General features: G+C 37.2%; 2 protein-coding genes and 1 long non-coding RNA gene across 4 annotated transcripts; 2 read left to right on the forward strand and 1 right to left on the reverse strand.

The window, feature by feature from the left end:
- Nucleotides 1-2,981: 2,981 nt before the first annotated feature.
- Nucleotides 2,982-4,079, reverse strand: LOC131544712 (uncharacterized). The gene is made up of 3 exons (XR_009272205.1): nucleotides 4,068-4,079; nucleotides 3,293-3,395; nucleotides 2,982-3,070 (listed from the first exon to the last, which is right to left on the reverse strand). It is a non-coding gene; the product is annotated as an uncharacterized LOC131544712 (long non-coding RNA).
- Nucleotides 3,039-4,073, forward strand: pth1b (parathyroid hormone 1b). Its single transcript, XM_058783105.1, has 3 exons — nucleotides 3,039-3,113; nucleotides 3,200-3,299; nucleotides 3,405-4,073. The coding sequence occupies exons 2-3, from the start codon at nucleotides 3,208-3,210 to the stop codon at nucleotides 3,610-3,612; spliced, it is 300 nt and encodes a 99-aa protein (XP_058639088.1). The 5' UTR covers nucleotides 3,039-3,113; nucleotides 3,200-3,207; the 3' UTR covers nucleotides 3,613-4,073.
- A 116-nt stretch (nucleotides 4,080-4,195) lies between the features above and the next one.
- On the forward strand, nucleotides 4,196-16,572 carry btbd10b (BTB (POZ) domain containing 10b). Of its 2 annotated transcripts, XM_058783176.1 has the most exons (10): nucleotides 4,196-4,369; nucleotides 7,381-7,565; nucleotides 7,657-7,939; nucleotides 9,264-9,366; nucleotides 10,555-10,642; nucleotides 10,757-10,824; nucleotides 13,486-13,606; nucleotides 14,146-14,343; nucleotides 14,925-15,035; nucleotides 15,646-16,572. In XM_058783176.1, the coding sequence occupies exons 2-10, from the start codon at nucleotides 7,412-7,414 to the stop codon at nucleotides 15,975-15,977; spliced, it is 1,458 nt and encodes a 485-aa protein (XP_058639159.1). In that variant the 5' UTR covers nucleotides 4,196-4,369; nucleotides 7,381-7,411; the 3' UTR covers nucleotides 15,978-16,572. The 2 variants fall into 2 exon arrangements, with proteins under 2 accessions (XP_058639159.1, XP_058639160.1); XM_058783177.1 differs by lacking the exons at nucleotides 10,555-10,642; nucleotides 10,757-10,824.
- Nucleotides 16,573-16,673: the final 101 nt, after the last annotated feature.

Below are 16,673 nucleotides of genomic sequence, written 5' to 3' on the forward strand. Positions count from 1 at the left end.
CCCTTTAAAAGAGATCGTGGACCTTGTCTGAGCAATGTCAGGCTTCAACAACAACATGTGGTTTTGGGGGAACGTCATGACTTATCCCAAATCTGTAATTTTGTATGCAATAAAGGACTCAGTAATAATTATTGAATATTTAATCAATATTAAAGAGTTAATGCAAAATAAGAGAGGTTTATAAATATCACTGTGGTATTAATCGAAGGGATATGTACTGTAATCTGTACTGTGAACTGTTTCATCAGTCACTTCTCAAGACTGTGTTGGGACCAATACTGTTTTCTATACTACCACTACGCGATTCAGCACCACAATGTACATTTTCATTGCTATGCATATTACTTATATTTGTATTTGTCCTTCAGTTTTTTTATTATCTTAATAAGTTATGTGTATGCATTGTAAATGTAGAACCCGAATTCCGGAAATGTTGGGACGTTTTCAAAATTTGAATAAAATGACAACTAAAAGAATTTCAAATCACAGGAGCCAATATTTTATTTACCATAGAACATAGATAACATAACAAATGTTTAAACTGAGAAATTTTACAATTTTATGCACAAAATGAGCTTATTTCAAATTTGATGCCTGCTACAGGTCTCAAAATAGTTGGGACGGGGGCATGTTTACCATGGTGTGGCATCTCCTCTTCTTTTCAAAACAGTTTGAAGACGTCTGGGCATCGAGGTTATGAGTTTCTGGTGTTTTGGTGTTGGAATTTGGTCCCATTCTTGCCTGATATAGGTTTCAAGCTGCTGAAGAGTTTGTGGTCGTCTTTGACGTATTTTTGTTTAATGATGCGCCAAATGTCCTCTTTAGGTGAAAGATCTGGACTGCAGGCAGGCCAATTCAGCACCCGGACTCTTCTACTACGAAGCCGTTGTAATAGCTGCAGTATGTGGTTTTGCATTGTCCTGCTGAAATACACAAGGCTTACCCTGAAACAGACATCGTCTGGAGGGGAACATATGTTGCTCTAAAACCTTTATATACCTTTCAGCATTCATAGTGCCTTCCAAAACATGTAAGCTTCCCATACCATCAGAGATGCTGGCTTTTGAACTGAACGCTGATAACACGCTGGAAGGTCTCCCTGCTCTTTAGCTCGGAGGTTTACAACAAGAATGTCAAATTTGGACTCGTCTGACCATAGAACACTTTTCCACTTTGAAACATATTAAATGAGCCTTGGCCCACAGGACACGACAGCACTTCTGGACCATGTTCACATATGGCTTCCTTTTTGCATGATAGAGCTTTAGTTGGCATCTGCAGATGGCATGGCAGATTGTGTTTACCGACAGTGGTTTCTGGAAGTATTTCTGAGCCCATTTAGTAATGTCATTGACAGAATCATGCCGATGAGTAATGCAGTGTCGTCTGAGGGCCCGAAGAACACGGGAATCCAACAAAGGTCTTTGGCCTTGTCCCTTTTTCAGCCCTTTGTTGCCCCTGTGCCAACTTTTTTGAGACCTGTAGCAGACATCAAATTTGGAATGAGCTCATTTAGTGGATAAAAGTGTAAAATGTCTCCACTTAAATATTTGTTATGTTCTCTATGTACTATTGTGAATAAAATATTGGCTCATGTGATTTGAAAGTCATTTAGTTTTCATTTTATTCAAATTTAAAAAATGTGTCCCAACATTTCCGGAATTTGGGTTGTAAAGAAAAAAAGCAATTAGGGTAAAATCAACTTGCTCTGATCTATCTATCTATTTCATTTTTGTACCTATAATTGTTTAGTGGAGCAATTTATGCTATGCTGTATGAAAGATGCTAAACAAATAAGTTTTGTTAAATATTATTTGTTATTTTAAAGTATTTATTATATATAATTTCAATTCAGATTCTGTGTAGTGCTGACAAGGGTATTGAAGAATTATGGAAATTATAATTCACTTTAGGTACAAAGTGCTGGTAATATAATCAAAATTCCTTTAACGTTTTCATTGATATAATAGACATTTGTTTTGGTTCTTTCAGTTTGGTTACTTGCTAGGACTTACTGCATGTGTCATGACACACTCATTCCTCTTCCACATTTAGAAAACTTCTCTCATGGTTACCTAATGTGTCCCATGAGAGTATGACAAGGTTATACACCTCTCATAGATCACTTAAACTTCAGGTGGACCTCGCTTGCACAATGATGTCTGACAGAAAACTGTTATTTTATTTTGTCTGACCTGGTAAACCGCAAGAAATAAACAAAAACAAACCTAAAACAGTAATTCATATGCTCCAATCATATAATCTGTTATGAACAACACAAGAAATGAGGTACAGAATTTACTCTGCATTCTAATTAAATTAGGGAATCATGTTAATATGAAAAATAAGTAGCTGGGTAAAAATGTTTGCTATATAAACAAAAATATCATCCTTGCCAAAGGATTTATTTATTTATTTATTTTTTAAGTAGACAGGTTCTATTTGTCGTTTCTCAACAGTGCCACTAATACATCAGTTTCAATGTGTGAATTTGTGAAAGTAACATTTGCAGTGACCATTAATAATAATATGGAAAAAATCTGATTGAATCCTTTATTGTCAATGCAGCATTCTACTCAAAAAAAATTTATAAAATAAAATAAATGAAATAATTATATAAAAATATATTTAAACACATTTAAAATCTGTCTTTGGTGTAATAATTAAGAATACTTAATTAAAATAAGTAAAAGTGATTCCTAATTCATTTTTAAGAGTGTTTGAGACTGTGTTTTGAGTCTCTGGTCATAATATAATGAAATATATACTTACTTTGTCGAAGGTGGCACCCTGCCTGACCATCATAGCCGTACATGGCACTAGTTCTCCAGGACTGTGATCACGGGGGTCTTGACCAAGGTGTTGAAAACAGAATTAGTGGGGGTGTTGGTAGCCATGTGTCGTCATGTGCATGCCAGTCTCCATCAAAGCATGGATGACATCACCATCAATAATGGAGATAGCTCATCAATGACCAACGGGAGGGGGCTTGTGCGTATAAAAAGAGGAAGAGTAGCCCCAACGCACAAATACGACACCAAACAACAGATGGACCCTCTCAGCAAAGCAGCTACAAAATACAGAAGCAGTCAAATAAAAGACAACAAGACTTGGTAAGTTTAGAGGCCAATATCTCTCTATCATGGACACTCTATCTTGTAAGTTATAAAACGTATCTTATCCTTAACTTACTCTACAGGTATCACTATGTTACCCATACGTTCTTTGGAGAAAATCATGCTTATTATTGTGCTGTGGGGTCTTTGCAGTTTGCTATATCTGGAGGGATTACCAATCAGGTAAGAGAGAATAGGATGCAACATATTGGTCCAAGATGTTGGTGTTGTTTTTAGTTTTGTGATTTCATTTCAAATCTGATCACTCCGTATCTCCATCTGCAACAGCAAGAGGTCGATCAGTGAAGTTCAGCTCATGCACAATGTTCGGGAGCACAAGGAGATGTTAGAAAGGCAGGATTGGCTTCAGCTGAAGCTCAACAATATCCTCATCCCCTCAATAAATGACTCCCAGAAGGAGCAAAAAGGGAAAACCAACGGCCCATCTATCAGACGTTTAAGAAAGGAGGAAGGTGCGGCGTGTATCTTGAACTGACATTGTCAAAACTGATGTTTCTGAAAAGCTAATGAACTCTAAATAATGAAAAGTGTTTTCTCAGTAACGTCAGTGCAGGAGGAGGACACAGTAAGTGTCAATTAAAATATACTATTGTACTCGGAGAAAGAATGTGCACTGCTTTACCTAATGTCTTTTTAATTTATTTTCACATAGTTTTATTTATTTATTTGTAAATAAATGTTGTTGTTTAGATATTTAAACATATTGTTCAGAAACTGTGTAGGACATACAAAGGACAATGTCTTAACCTTGTAGTAGGCCTCTCTGTTCTCACTGTTTTCGTTTCAGTTCAGTACTGTACTGACTTTTTAAATGTACTTTCAAAAAATATTTGTATTTATTTTTAGACATCCAACAATTGCACTAAAATGTGGACCAACTGGATGTGTTTAATTATACACTATATTACAGAACAAACTAGACTGACTTACTTTGTGTTTTCTTTCTTTCTTTCTTTTTCTTTCTTTCTTTCTTTCTTTCTTTCTTTCTCCTTATGTTTAACTTGTAATCTGATAAATTTTATAAAACCCATTAACTACATGACGCAATTCTCGCGATACTTCAGCGAAGTCGCGTTTCCTGTCAGCAGACAGTTAGTGGAGATCAAATTCGCTTTTTCAGAAAAAGCTGATGGTCCTCTTGAAATTTTGATGGTTATTATTGTCTGTTTACCTCACGGGAGAACACCAGTAATTAGCTGCTTTACAAACTATGCTCACGACACTGTAAAAAGGTAAGGATTTGTTTAATTCGTAATCTAAGCGTCTGTTGTTTTGTTGGTTAGCTTCGGTGGCTAGCTAATAGTTCTGTAACGTCCGCCGAGGTTTTGTGTGTGAAGATGAGCCCGCTGCTTTACACCATACATGTAATCGCACATTTAATTACAGATCGCTGTTTAATGAGCGAGCGAAGCAGATAGCGGTTGTTGGTATTTTATTAATTTTTTTCTCTTTATTGTCATGTATCGACTCTTCGCCATCCGCGAAACTTCGATCAGTCATTGATCAGTTGGATGGGTGTCAGTCCTGTCGCTTTTGGCTATCAGATCACAAGAGCTTTAAAAAACATTTTAAATTAAATGAATAATGTTATGAAATGTCTCTATCCACATATATTCTCACCTGGCTTTCAAATTATATACACACTTAACCCTCTGATGCATGAATTAATAGTTTACATAGAAAAACATTGTTTCTTTTTACTTCAAAACAACGTAATAACTTTTTTTTTATTAAAAGTATATAATATAAAACTAAAACTGGTAGGTGTTGTTACCAGATCTTTAGAGTAAACAATAAAGCTTTAGATTAAAATACCTCTAAAACATTACATACGTTTTCTTTTTAAATGTAGGATAATTTTTTTTTTATGTGGTAAGGCAAATTTAATTTAATAAGGTTGACTAAATAACATGTTTTAACTGTATTGTGTGTGTGTGTGTGTGTGTGTATATGTATATTCTTGTTAAAATTACTAAACTTATACAGTAAAGAATATAGTAATTTCCCATTCTCTTTTCACTAAATGGTGTGTTTGTAATATAATATATTATTCTATGTTACAAAATGGCTTTTTGTTGAACGGATTCGACCATATGCATCAGAGGATTGTCACACTTAAAAATTAAAAATATTTAAATACTAAACATGATATATAACATTTAGAAATGTTTAATTGTGACTTAATTTGAATGCCCAAACATTTCTGTTAGCAAATAAACAATGTAAAAGTGATTGCTGTGTTAAAAGCAGTACATTGGTTGTCAATTAATGACATTATCTGAGGTTATGAGGAAAAAAATCTGAATGAATGGTCTGCTTGTATCGTTGAGGCACAGCCATTGTCACATGAGCTGTGTAAATGTGTGTAAACACTGCAGATTACTCACACACACTACAGGATGATAAATGTAGCAATTCCCTTCCTTGTAAGTGTTTACTAAACCTACTGGTTTATCTACTTGAGTCACTTAACCTACGGATTTAAAGGTTAACAGTTTGTGGTTTTAGAGATTTTATAAGACCTTTGATTTATAATTTTGTGCGGCAACAATGTTTTTATTTACTTCACTGATTCCTTTGTTATCTAGAGTAGAATATATGGTACTTGGCACTTTATGTAGGAGTGAGAAACTAGCCAAGGGTTTATCAGAAGTCCTCAGCTATGTTTTTGCTCACTGCATGGGTGAGGAAGAAAGGGGTGGTCTCTGTCTCTCTGTATTTGTTGTTTTATTTTAAGGGACTGGTTTAAATGGACAACTATCTTCGGAATTTCCTGAGTTTTCAACAACAAAAAAAACAGAAGCGCTGTGCACAGAGGGAGTGGTGCTGTACACAAATGTCTGATTCATATCCCATCTTAATGGTTATTTGTCCCAAAAGTTTTATGATTCCATATGTTAGACACATAATTTGACTTTCAAAGTGTCCTTACCATGGTACAGTGATGTATCAGATGGTAATACAATGGTACTTCAATATTTATCATGGTACTGTGTGATTACTTCAACAATGGACAACCAAAAGCTATGGTAGTACAATAGTGCTGTTTTGTTCATTTATGTTGCACAGGTGTGTATGCACACAGTGAGTCAGTAGTGTGACAAACACCCGGGCCCAGGCCCCGTTTCACCTGTGTTACAGTCATGACATCCAGTTGAATTTACCCCAGGCACTTCCTGATCAACTGGAACAGAAGCCGTTCAAACACACCCTTTCTCAATCCTGTGTGACCGCTCGCTCTCATCTGCCGCCTTATTCACTCTGTTGTTTATTTGTATATTAGTAGTCTGAGCGTCTGGCATAAAGAAGTATCATAAATGTGGTGTTGTGAATTACATTAAAGGGTGTCTTGGGAATGTGTTATTTGTTTATCTGCACCCCCCCCCTTTTTTTTTTTTACCTTTTCAGTGACTATGTCCTTGTTTTACAGCACACTTGCATAGGCCTAGTTGTTGTATATGACAAAGGGTGCTATTTATGGATACATTATACTGTACTAATGCTTTTAGTTCTGAACTGTCTCATGTAAAAAGTTCTGGCAGTCCTGTTTTAATTTTTCTGGATTCAGTATTTTGATTCATTACAAATTTATAAACTAAAACAATGATAAAAGGGAAAACAAATCTTAACAATAAATCAGTCTTTTTGAGCAATGCAGCAAGCATTTTACTGAAATGAAAACATGAATCTCATTCACTGTTATTTTAGGATCATTGAGATACTATTTTTTTTTTTTTTAATTATTAGTTTTTTATATATATGTATGTATGTGTTTTCATTTTTATATTCTGTTTTCATTTTAATTTAATTTTAATTTATTTTTTTTAACTAAAATTTAGTTTTGTGTTTTTGTCAATATATATTAGCCTAGTTGACAGTAATTTAAAAATGTCTGTATAATAATTATTTAATATAACTTTAATTATTTCCATTTTATTTATTTGATTAGATTAAATTAAATGAAAATGAGAAAAGTTTTTTTTTTTTTTCCAGTTAATGTTTATTTTATTTCAAGTAACAAAAATGCTTTTTTATGGTCTTAGTTAACTATAATGACTCTGGTCTCAGTTTTACTATGCAGAGATGTGAACAATCCTGACATTTGCTCTCTGTGGTGTAGTGGGAGCCATTTCACCTTAAATTACTCGGGGAGTTCGTTCCTCTTGAGTTGCTGAATTATGACTCTTGGTCTTGTCTTCAGAGGTGTTTTCTGAGATGTCTCGCTCTTTTTCGCTTCCTGTAGTGGCCAGATGTGTTAGGCTGTCCAGGTGAAAATGAACATGCATGGTGCCAGTGGAGGCTGTGACCGATCCAGGGATCGACGTCGTTCCAGCGATCGCTCTCGGGACTCCTCACACGAGCGTGGAGAAGGCCAGCTCACACCCTGTATTCGCAACGTGACCTCACCCACACGCCAACACAACAGTGGTGAGAATATGCTTTTTGTCGTTTAGGTCCGATGTGGCTCTTCATTTAAGTTCCATGGTTTGTCATCATGTCATATGTGTCACGTGAGCAGATCGCGAGGGCGGCTCATCTCGGCCCAGCAGCCCCAGGCCTCAGAGAATCTCTCCCAGCAGCAGCAGCAGTGGGGTGGCCAGCAGCCGCAACAGTAGCTTGTCCAGCTCGGAGGGCACATACAAGAGCATGGTCCCCGGTGAGATGGTCTTCGTCTACGAGAATGTCAAAGATGGAGCCCGCAGCATCCGCACATCAGAGAAGGTCACACTTATTGTGGACAACACTCGCTTCGTGGTGGACTCCTCGATTTTCACAGCACAGCCCAACACCATGCTGGGCAGGTTAGACAAGACCAATCATCTGTCAAACAGTTCTGTCTTGAAGGTGTCTAATCACCTTCATGTCATTTAAAACATGTGTGACCTCATTTACACCTAGTATGAAGATTAATCGTGTCTGATTTGATAAATACAAGTGGGCTGCAAATCATTTTTTTGATCTAATCACTCACAACACATTCAGAGGCAGTTGAAAATATTTTTGAGCACATTTGTAATGTTAATGCTAATCTGCCTGGCTTGCAGATTTCCCAGAAATGTTTTCTGAATTTTTTAAATGTGATCTAAATGCATATAGGACATGTTACTTAGGGTTTTAAAATCAAATTTAAGACTTTGAAAGAGTGCTTTTTTTAAGACCTGCACAAATAAAGTGAATATAATTTATTCATGCAGAACAAACCCGGAGTCTCCAAATAAATCATGTATCTAACGATTATTTTACTTGATTAAACAGTCTGGGTAACACATTCAACAGGGAAACCGCACGTTTAAATTCTTAAGACATGTTTTATTCAAAATAAAACGGTTTACATACACATATCAATACATATGAATTAGAGGTTGATCAGTATCGTATTTTGCTGATAATAATGTTTCAAGAGTTTTTACTTTGAGTTGGGCTGTATCCAATTCCTGTTTTTACATACCTAAGTTTAAACGGATAGATCACCCAAAAATTCTCTCAACATCATCATCCTCATGTTGTTCCAAACCCATAAGACATTTGAAACAAATTAAGATATTTTTAAAGAAACATGTTTTTGTTCATCTATTGAAAGTCCAAGTCACCAAAACTTGGATCCAAAAAGGCTTCCACAAGTCCATATGAATCAAGTAATCCGACCAGATTTAATTTAGGCTTATCTAAACAATGATTGACACACATAGCACATGACCTATGGTAAAAACTCATTCGTCTTGTGCGTCAAGCACTAGAACAATTTCTTCATAAGATTCATATGGATTTGTTTTGCAATGCCTTTTATAACCTGTTTGGATCTTTTAAGTTTTGGTTGCATGGACTTTCAATGGAGGGACAGAAATCTCTTAGGTTTCATTAAAAATATCTAGATTTGTGTTTTGAAGATTATGTTTTATGGGTTTGGTGCGACATGAGTGTGAGAAATTGCTATAATTTAAATTTATAGCTGAACTATCCCTTTCTCAATATGATACTTTTGTTGAACCATTTATTACTTTATAGTAAAGTTATAAATATATAAGAGAGTATATAATGACAGAATTAACCATTTAATTTATCTCAGCCTTGAAATAATCTGTAATCTGTCTATTGCTAATACATATTTCTGTTTTTTTTTGGTAGAATGTTTGGATCTGGACGGGAACACAATTTCACCCGGCCCAATGAGAAAGGAGAATATGAGGTGGCAGAGGGCATCAGCTCCACTGTGTTTAGAGCCATTCTGGTAGGTCACTCGACATCTCACCTTAACTTTCTTACTGCACACATTAAAGCTGGTCAATGCTGCAGGCGGACAAAATACATGTGTAGAGTGATTCATTTTATATATGATACCCGTTACTTGTCCTGCGTGGTGCTTCTTGTGCAGTATGAGACCCACTTAAGAAGCTCCAGTCTGTCACAAATCCTTAGCTTTGGTTTCAGAAAGAAAAATTTTATCCTAAGCATCTTTAACAAGGAAATCCCAAATGGACTCAAATGGATGTGTTTAGGTAGCAGGACAAATGACAACATTTTATGCTTATTAATTTGGATACAGTGCACTGATAAAGTCTAATAGTTGATTTGTATGGGTAAATTAGTGTTTGAGACAGGTCTGTGGTTTAGTCACAGGCTTTCACTGTGGGCTGCTTCGGCTCTGGGAACATCTCATAATGAGCTTCCAGCAACAGCTTTTAAATAATGACGTTAAGTGCAGCATAAGCCTGTCATCAGCTTTGCTGTATATCCTGCTGTAATGATCTTTCGTTGCAGTGTCTGTTATGTGTCTCGGGACACTGTTCATTGTGCTGCTGTAGCTCAGAGTGCTGTAGACAATCGATGAAATCAGATGAATGCATTCAAACAATGACACTGACTAGTAATCCAGAGAGAGGATGTGTTGAGTGTGAGAACTTGAACAGAGGAGCATGCTATTTGCAGAACCAATTTAAATGCAATACAATAATCATTATTTTTGTGGAAGAGGGGATCAGGAGTGGGATTTGAATCTGCATCACCTTTGTGAGCACTTTGGCTCTAACGTGTCAAGGATGTGCATATGTTTCTGATACTAAAAGTTTGTCTGATATGATAAGCTGAAAATTATTTTCATGTAATGGATGCTAACCTCATGAAACAGCTGATATTGAAGTTTTATGCTTTATGTAAATAATAATAATAATAATGAAATAATTTTAAATACTGCAAGCAAACTTAAAGGTGCAATAGGTGATTGTCTTCAAAAAAAAAATTATTATGCTGGTTGAAAGTCTCTTCACATCCTGATAGCAATCATTAAGTTAAGTGGTCTAAATGTATTTATATATACTATGGAAGGCGTAGGACCAAGAAATGTTCGTCTCGTTCCGAGTATTTTGATTTGACTTTCCTTCCTGCCTGTCAACATATGTATTTGAAAACCTTCGCGCAGACAGGATACGTCATCAATGCGTTCACGTACGCTATGCAGACAGAGCGAGAATGGCAGGCAAACATCAACAACCCGATCTTCCTTCCTGGTATTGTAGTGCTTTTACTAACTGTACTATAAAGTTTTCTCACCGGTGAATGACATGATGTATTGTAGTAATGTTGACACTGGTCGTCTGGTCTGTGTGCGTTTATGCCTTCAGGAGGCGTGGCTTTGGACGGCGATTTGCAGGGAGGGCAGGACGTCCGCTTTCAGTGCTATCAGACTAAAGTTAGCATTTTCCAAGATGTCCTACTGCACCTTTAAGCATACAAAAGCAATACAAAAAAATGGGCTATTTATTATGATATTTGCTAAAGATTATATTTAACTGTTATTACATTATTGGTGTTTTTAAAGATTAACTTTAAGTGAGAGATTATTGCTTGAACTGAGTGATTAAGAAAATACAGTATCTCACAAAAGTGAGTACACCCCTCATATTTCGGCAATCATTTTAGTATATCTTTTCAAGGGACAATTCTATAGAAATGAAACTTGGATATATTTTAGAGTAGTCAATGCGCAACTTGTATAGCAGTACAGATGTACTGTCCTCTGAAAATAATTCAACATACAGCCATTATTTCCAAAAGCTGGCAACAAAAGTGAGTACACCCTAAGTGATAACAGCTATACGTCATTTAACCGTGCAAAGCCACATGTCCTATTGATCATGTTCGTGTTTTTGTATGCTTGACAGAACTATACAAATTTGTGTATCTTGTTTTAGAGCAGTTAAAATTAGGTGCTTTGAGTACAATTCTCTCATACTGACCACTGGATGTTCAACATGGCACCTCATGGCAAAGAACTCTCTAAGGATTTGAGAATTAGAATTGTTGCTCTCCACAAAGATGGCCGAGGCTATAAGATCAGTAACAACCTAAAACTGAGTTACAGTACAGTGGCCAGTGTCATACAGAGGTTTTCCAAGTCGTGTTTCACTCGGAACAGGCCTCGTAAGGGTCGATCAGAGAAGTTGAGTCCTTGTGCTGTGCTTCAGGTGCAGAAGCTGGCTTCAAAAAAACAGATGCATGAGTGCTGCCAGCATTGCTTTAGAGGTTGCAGAAGTGGAAGGTCAGCTTGTCAGTGCTCAGACCATACGCCACACACTGCAACAAGTCGGCTTGCATGGCCGTAATCCCAGAAGGAAGCCTCTTCTGAAGCTGGCTCACAAAAAAGCCTGCAAACAGTTTGCTGAAGACAACCTGTCCAAGAGCATGAATTACTGGAAACATGTCCTGTGGTCTGATGAGTCTAAGGTAAACTTGTTTGGCTCAGATGGTGTCCAGCATGTGTGGTGACGCCATCTTGCCTACAGTCAAGCATGGTGGTGGTAGCATAATGGTATGGGGCTGCATGAGTGCTGCTGGTACTGGGGAGCTGCGGTTCATTGAGGGAAACATGGATTCCAACATGTGCTGTGACATTCTGAAGCAGAAGATGATGCCCTCCCTTCAGAAACTGGGCCGAACTGCAGTTTTCCAACATGATAACGACCCCAAACACACCACCAAGATGACAACTGCCTTGCTGATGAAGCTGAAGGTGAAGGTGATGGAGTGGCCAAGTATGTCTTAACAATGGTGCCCCTACAAAATATTGACACTTTGGACACAGTTTTGACATGTTCACTTAGGGTGTACTCATTTTTGTTGCCAGTTATTTGTACAATAATGGCTACATCTTGAGTTATATTTAGAGGACAGTAAATTTGTACTTCTATACAAGCTGCACATTGACTTCTCTAAAATATATCCAAGTTTCATTTGTGTAGTATTGTCCCTTGAGAAGATATACTAAAATGTTTGCTGAAATGTGAGTGGTGTACTCACTTTTGTGAGATACTGTATTTACAATATTACAATACATTTTGTAATATTTTGTGACCTTTTGTGTTAGGTTAAAGGTCCCATGGCATGAAAATTTCACTTTATGAGGTTTTTTAACATTAATATGAGTTCCCCCAGCCTGCCTATGGTCCCCCAGTGGCTAGAAATGGCGATAGGTGTAAACCTAGCCCTGGGTATCCTGCTTCGCCTTTGAGAAAATGAAAGCTCAGATGGCCCAATCTGGAATCTTCCCTTTATGTTGTCATACGGGGAAAGGTTACCTCCCCTTTCTCTGCTTTGCCAGCCCATGAGAAAATGAGCTACGACCGTGCGAGGTGAGCGCAATATTTTTTTTTCCTCGAGAGACATCATGGCTTGCAAACGAGCGAAGCATGGCAAATCAGAGCAACATGAGAAGCCAACAACGTAGGCTAGCATTAGCTACATAATAATAACTGTAACAGCATACATAAACAAACCAACTAAAGTACCGTATCCAGACACAATATTTTAAACTAACCATTCGAAGACATCCTGCTGCAGCCGCTGAGTTGCAACTTCTTCATCCTGTGCTTCTCCATCCGGATCAGATTCTGGGTCAAACGACTGCATGTCTACGAGCCATTGCGATACATCCACTGTCAACATTAGCGCATGGTACCGTGGCCGCAAGCTGGTTAAGGCCACACACCCACCCTCCACCTTGCCCCGCCTCTCTCCTCCTCATTAGCATTTAAAGCTACAGACACAGAAATGGCATGTCTAAGGAAAGCTCATTGTGGGACTGGCTCGTAGTGACTGAAATTCTGCACCAAGGCTGAATTTCGGGAAAGAGACTTCAGATGCAGTACTATGGACCACTTAGGCCTATATAAAAGCATCCAAAAAGCAGCATGTCATGGGACCTTTAAAAATTATTACCACTTCTCCAGTTAGCTGACAGTGAGCAGCAGTTCACGACTGCACGTGAATCTGCCTTACATCCATGTTTATATTTAAGCAATGCAGCTTCTGTAATGGCTTCTTTTGTGTTGTCTGTTCTTTTTGTAACTGGCAGGATTACTATAAATCTGGGATAATCCGTTGTCCTGATGGAATCTCCATTCCAGAGCTGAGGGAAGCGTGCGACTATCTGTGCATCTCTTTTGACTATAGTACTATCAAGTGCCGAGACCTGAGTGAGTAATTCCTGAAATGCTCTTCCTGATATGCGAGACTCACATTAAGGGAATAGTTCACCCAAAAATAAAAATTTGTTGAAAGTTTACACACCCTCAGGCCATCCAAGATGTAGCGTTTGGTTCTTCATCGGAACAGATTTGGAGAAATGTAGCATTACATCACTTGCTCACAAATGTAAAATGTATCCTCTGCAGTGAATGGGTGCCGTCAGAATAAGAGTCCAAACAGCTGATAAAAACATTGCAGTAATTCACAAGTAATCCACGTGACTCCAGTCTATCAATTAATGTCTTGTGCGAAGCTTTGTGTTTGTAAGAAACAAATCCATCATTAAGGCATTTTAGAGGATAGATAACTATTTTTCATTTTTGGATGAACTATTCCTTTATTCTTCTGTCAGTGTCCATATCAGTACTGTGATCTGACAACTGTGGTGTTTTAACAATGTTTTCTGCCTCATATTTCACAAAATGCCAGATTTGCCTGCTTTGGTTTTCCTCAGGTTTTTGTTTATTGACCAGGTTTGTCTCTTCAGGTGCCCTGATGCATGAACTGTCCAATGACGGCGCTCGGCGGCAGTTTGAGTTCTATCTGGAGGAGATGGTGCTTCCTCTGATGGTGGCAAGCGCTCAGAGCGGAGAGAGGGAGTGTCACATAGTTGTGCTCACAGATGATGATGTAGTGGACTGGGATGAGGAGTACCCACCTCAGATGGGAGAGGAGTATTCACAAAGTAATCACACACTCTTATGTATTATCCTGAAAACATTTCATAAGTGTTTTTAGTGATGCACCAAAATGTATTTTTTATCGAAACTGAAAGTAAAGTTTTTGTTTAGCCGGAAACTGAAAATACAGTTCATTTAATAATCAAATAAGTAATAAAATATATTTAAATATCAGCACAAGTTAAGTCACACCTATGGGAGTTTTATATCAGTATTTTAATGATATATTTATGTACTCCAATTCATGGTTAAAATCTACACTTTTAAACGGTGGCTGTAATTAAAAAGTTTTTTGTTAAAAGATTTATTAAAACATACATTAAATAATGAAGACAACATGTTAAGTAAAATATAATGAATATGTAGTATAGTACATCTGTTTAGCAAAATGCTCATCTTTAGAGTTATTTTTTTTTAGCCAATTAATAAACTTGACATTGAATGGTATTCCTTATGTAAATGTAACATTACATGACAAAAAGTATGTGATCTATTTTTGGTTGCAAAAATTTCAATGCGTCTGCATTGATTTTGTCTGAAACTTCAGCAAATATATTAAAACACTTTTTTTTTTTTTCCCTTTTAGTTATCTACAGTACAAAACTGTATCGTTTCTTCAAGTACATTGAAAACCGTGATGTAGCCAAATCAGTTTTAAAAGAGCGAGGACTGAAGAAAATTAGACTGGGTATCGAAGGTAAGAATCCTTTGTCCTTCATACTATTTTTACCACATTGCATATTTGAATGAATAGGTACAATCTCATTTTAACAATTTAAAGGGATAGTTTACCCCAAAATGTTTATTCTCTGAAGTGGCAATGAATCAAATACGGTAACCGTTATCAGGTTTGACATTTGGTCATGACACATCTGAGAACCAAGATTTTTGTTATTGTATTCAAATCTAACATTATATTGACATGTATAAAAAGGTATTATTTGTATATCTACAAAGCAGGATGGCTGATGGCCAAAATGTAATAATAGCCAATGAGATGCACACAAATTTCACAAACTTTTTTTCACAATATTTCCTTAAAATGCACTACAAATTTGAAGTCAGAAATGGTCTGCTATACATACACAAAGCAGAGTCAGTACAATTGGGTCTATACGTAATGGCCAAATTTTGCCGATCAGTCTTCTTCTACGAAAGGTGCCATATTTGATTTGAAAGGTACAAGTAAGGGCAAGGTTTTGCATGAGGGTAAATAAAATGACAGGATTTTAATGAACTTTTCTACAATGGTTATGACCCACATCAGAAGATCACAACTTTGAATATCAAATCTGCTTATCCAACAGGTTATCCAACATACAAAGAGAAAGTGAAAAAGCGCCCTGGTGGCCGGCCTGAAGTCATCTACAACTACGTCCAAAGACCCTTCATCCGCATGTCCTGGGAGAAGGAGGAAGGCAAGAGTCGACACGTGGACTTCCAGTGCGTGAAGAGCAAGTCCATCACGAACCTGGCAGCAGCCGCGGCAGACATTCCCCAGGACCAGCTTGTGGTGATGAATCCTGGACCACAAGTGGATGAACTGGACATTCTTCCCAACCAACCTCCCCCCGGCCACCACTACAGCAACAACTTCAACAACGAGCCTGACCCCGACGCCCCCTCACCTGCCGTCTGAGAGCAGATGCCCCTTCACAGCATGCTGCAGCATGAACCAGAGTGACACTATAACCAGATTGCCTTCTGCACCTCCTCCACAGCCTTAGAGCCTCAACTGTCTAGTTACTGTATTTAAAAAGAAAAAGAAAAAAAAAGGAAAAAAAAACAACAACATCATGGACTTGGGATACTGGCATGGGCAGTGCTCTCCTGTTCCGTCTTCGCTGTTCTCTTTTTTTACTTGACCAAAGGAAATTTATTTTTGTTTGTTTGAAATGAAGTTATCAACCTCACTTCTTTTGTAATTGGGCCTGTTATATGATTATAATTATTACTATTGTTCTTTTCCATTTTACTATATTATTAGTGCAATGAGTTGAATTATTATAATTTTGAAGTTCTTTACACTTGATGCATTTGGGTTTGGTGCCACTTCTTCTTTTGCAAAGCTCTCCCCTTGATCTCCTCAAACCCCTGTGTCTCCACAGGAGGTCCATTTGCCTGGTGAATGAATGCAGTGTTTTTCTTAGATCGACCTTAATTTATCTGCTCAATAGCTGTCTGTTCAAGCGCTTGAAAATCATTGTATTAATAAAGATATATAATGTAATGTACAGTGTTTGATGTGAAGTTTGATTTTCGGTTGCTTTTGGTGTTTCGCTGATGCCAAAGATTATAATAGAAAGAGTTATGATTGTGTAAAACATGGGGCAAA

This window comes from Onychostoma macrolepis, chromosome 07, assembly GCF_012432095.1.
Source record: "Onychostoma macrolepis isolate SWU-2019 chromosome 07, ASM1243209v1, whole genome shotgun sequence".
NCBI classification, from domain to species: domain Eukaryota; kingdom Metazoa; phylum Chordata; class Actinopteri; order Cypriniformes; family Cyprinidae; genus Onychostoma; species Onychostoma macrolepis.

Bases quoted from the DNA above. Each gene is read 5' to 3' on its own strand.
- btbd10b (XM_058783176.1), top strand. From the start codon at position 7,412: ATGAACATGCATGGTGCCAGTGGAGGCTGTGACCGATCCAGGGATCGA. The intron at 7,940-9,263 runs GTTAGACAAGAC...TTTTTTTGGTAG, and splicing joins CCCAACACCATGCTGGGCAG to AATGTTTGGATCTGGACGGG. The intron at 13,607-14,145 runs GTGAGTAATTCC...TTGTCTCTTCAG, and splicing joins TATCAAGTGCCGAGACCTGA to GTGCCCTGATGCATGAACTG.
- pth1b (XM_058783105.1), top strand. From the start codon at position 3,208: ATGTTACCCATACGTTCTTTGGAGAAAATCATGCTTATTATTGTGCTG. The intron at 3,300-3,404 runs GTAAGAGAGAAT...CATCTGCAACAG, and splicing joins CTGGAGGGATTACCAATCAG to CAAGAGGTCGATCAGTGAAG.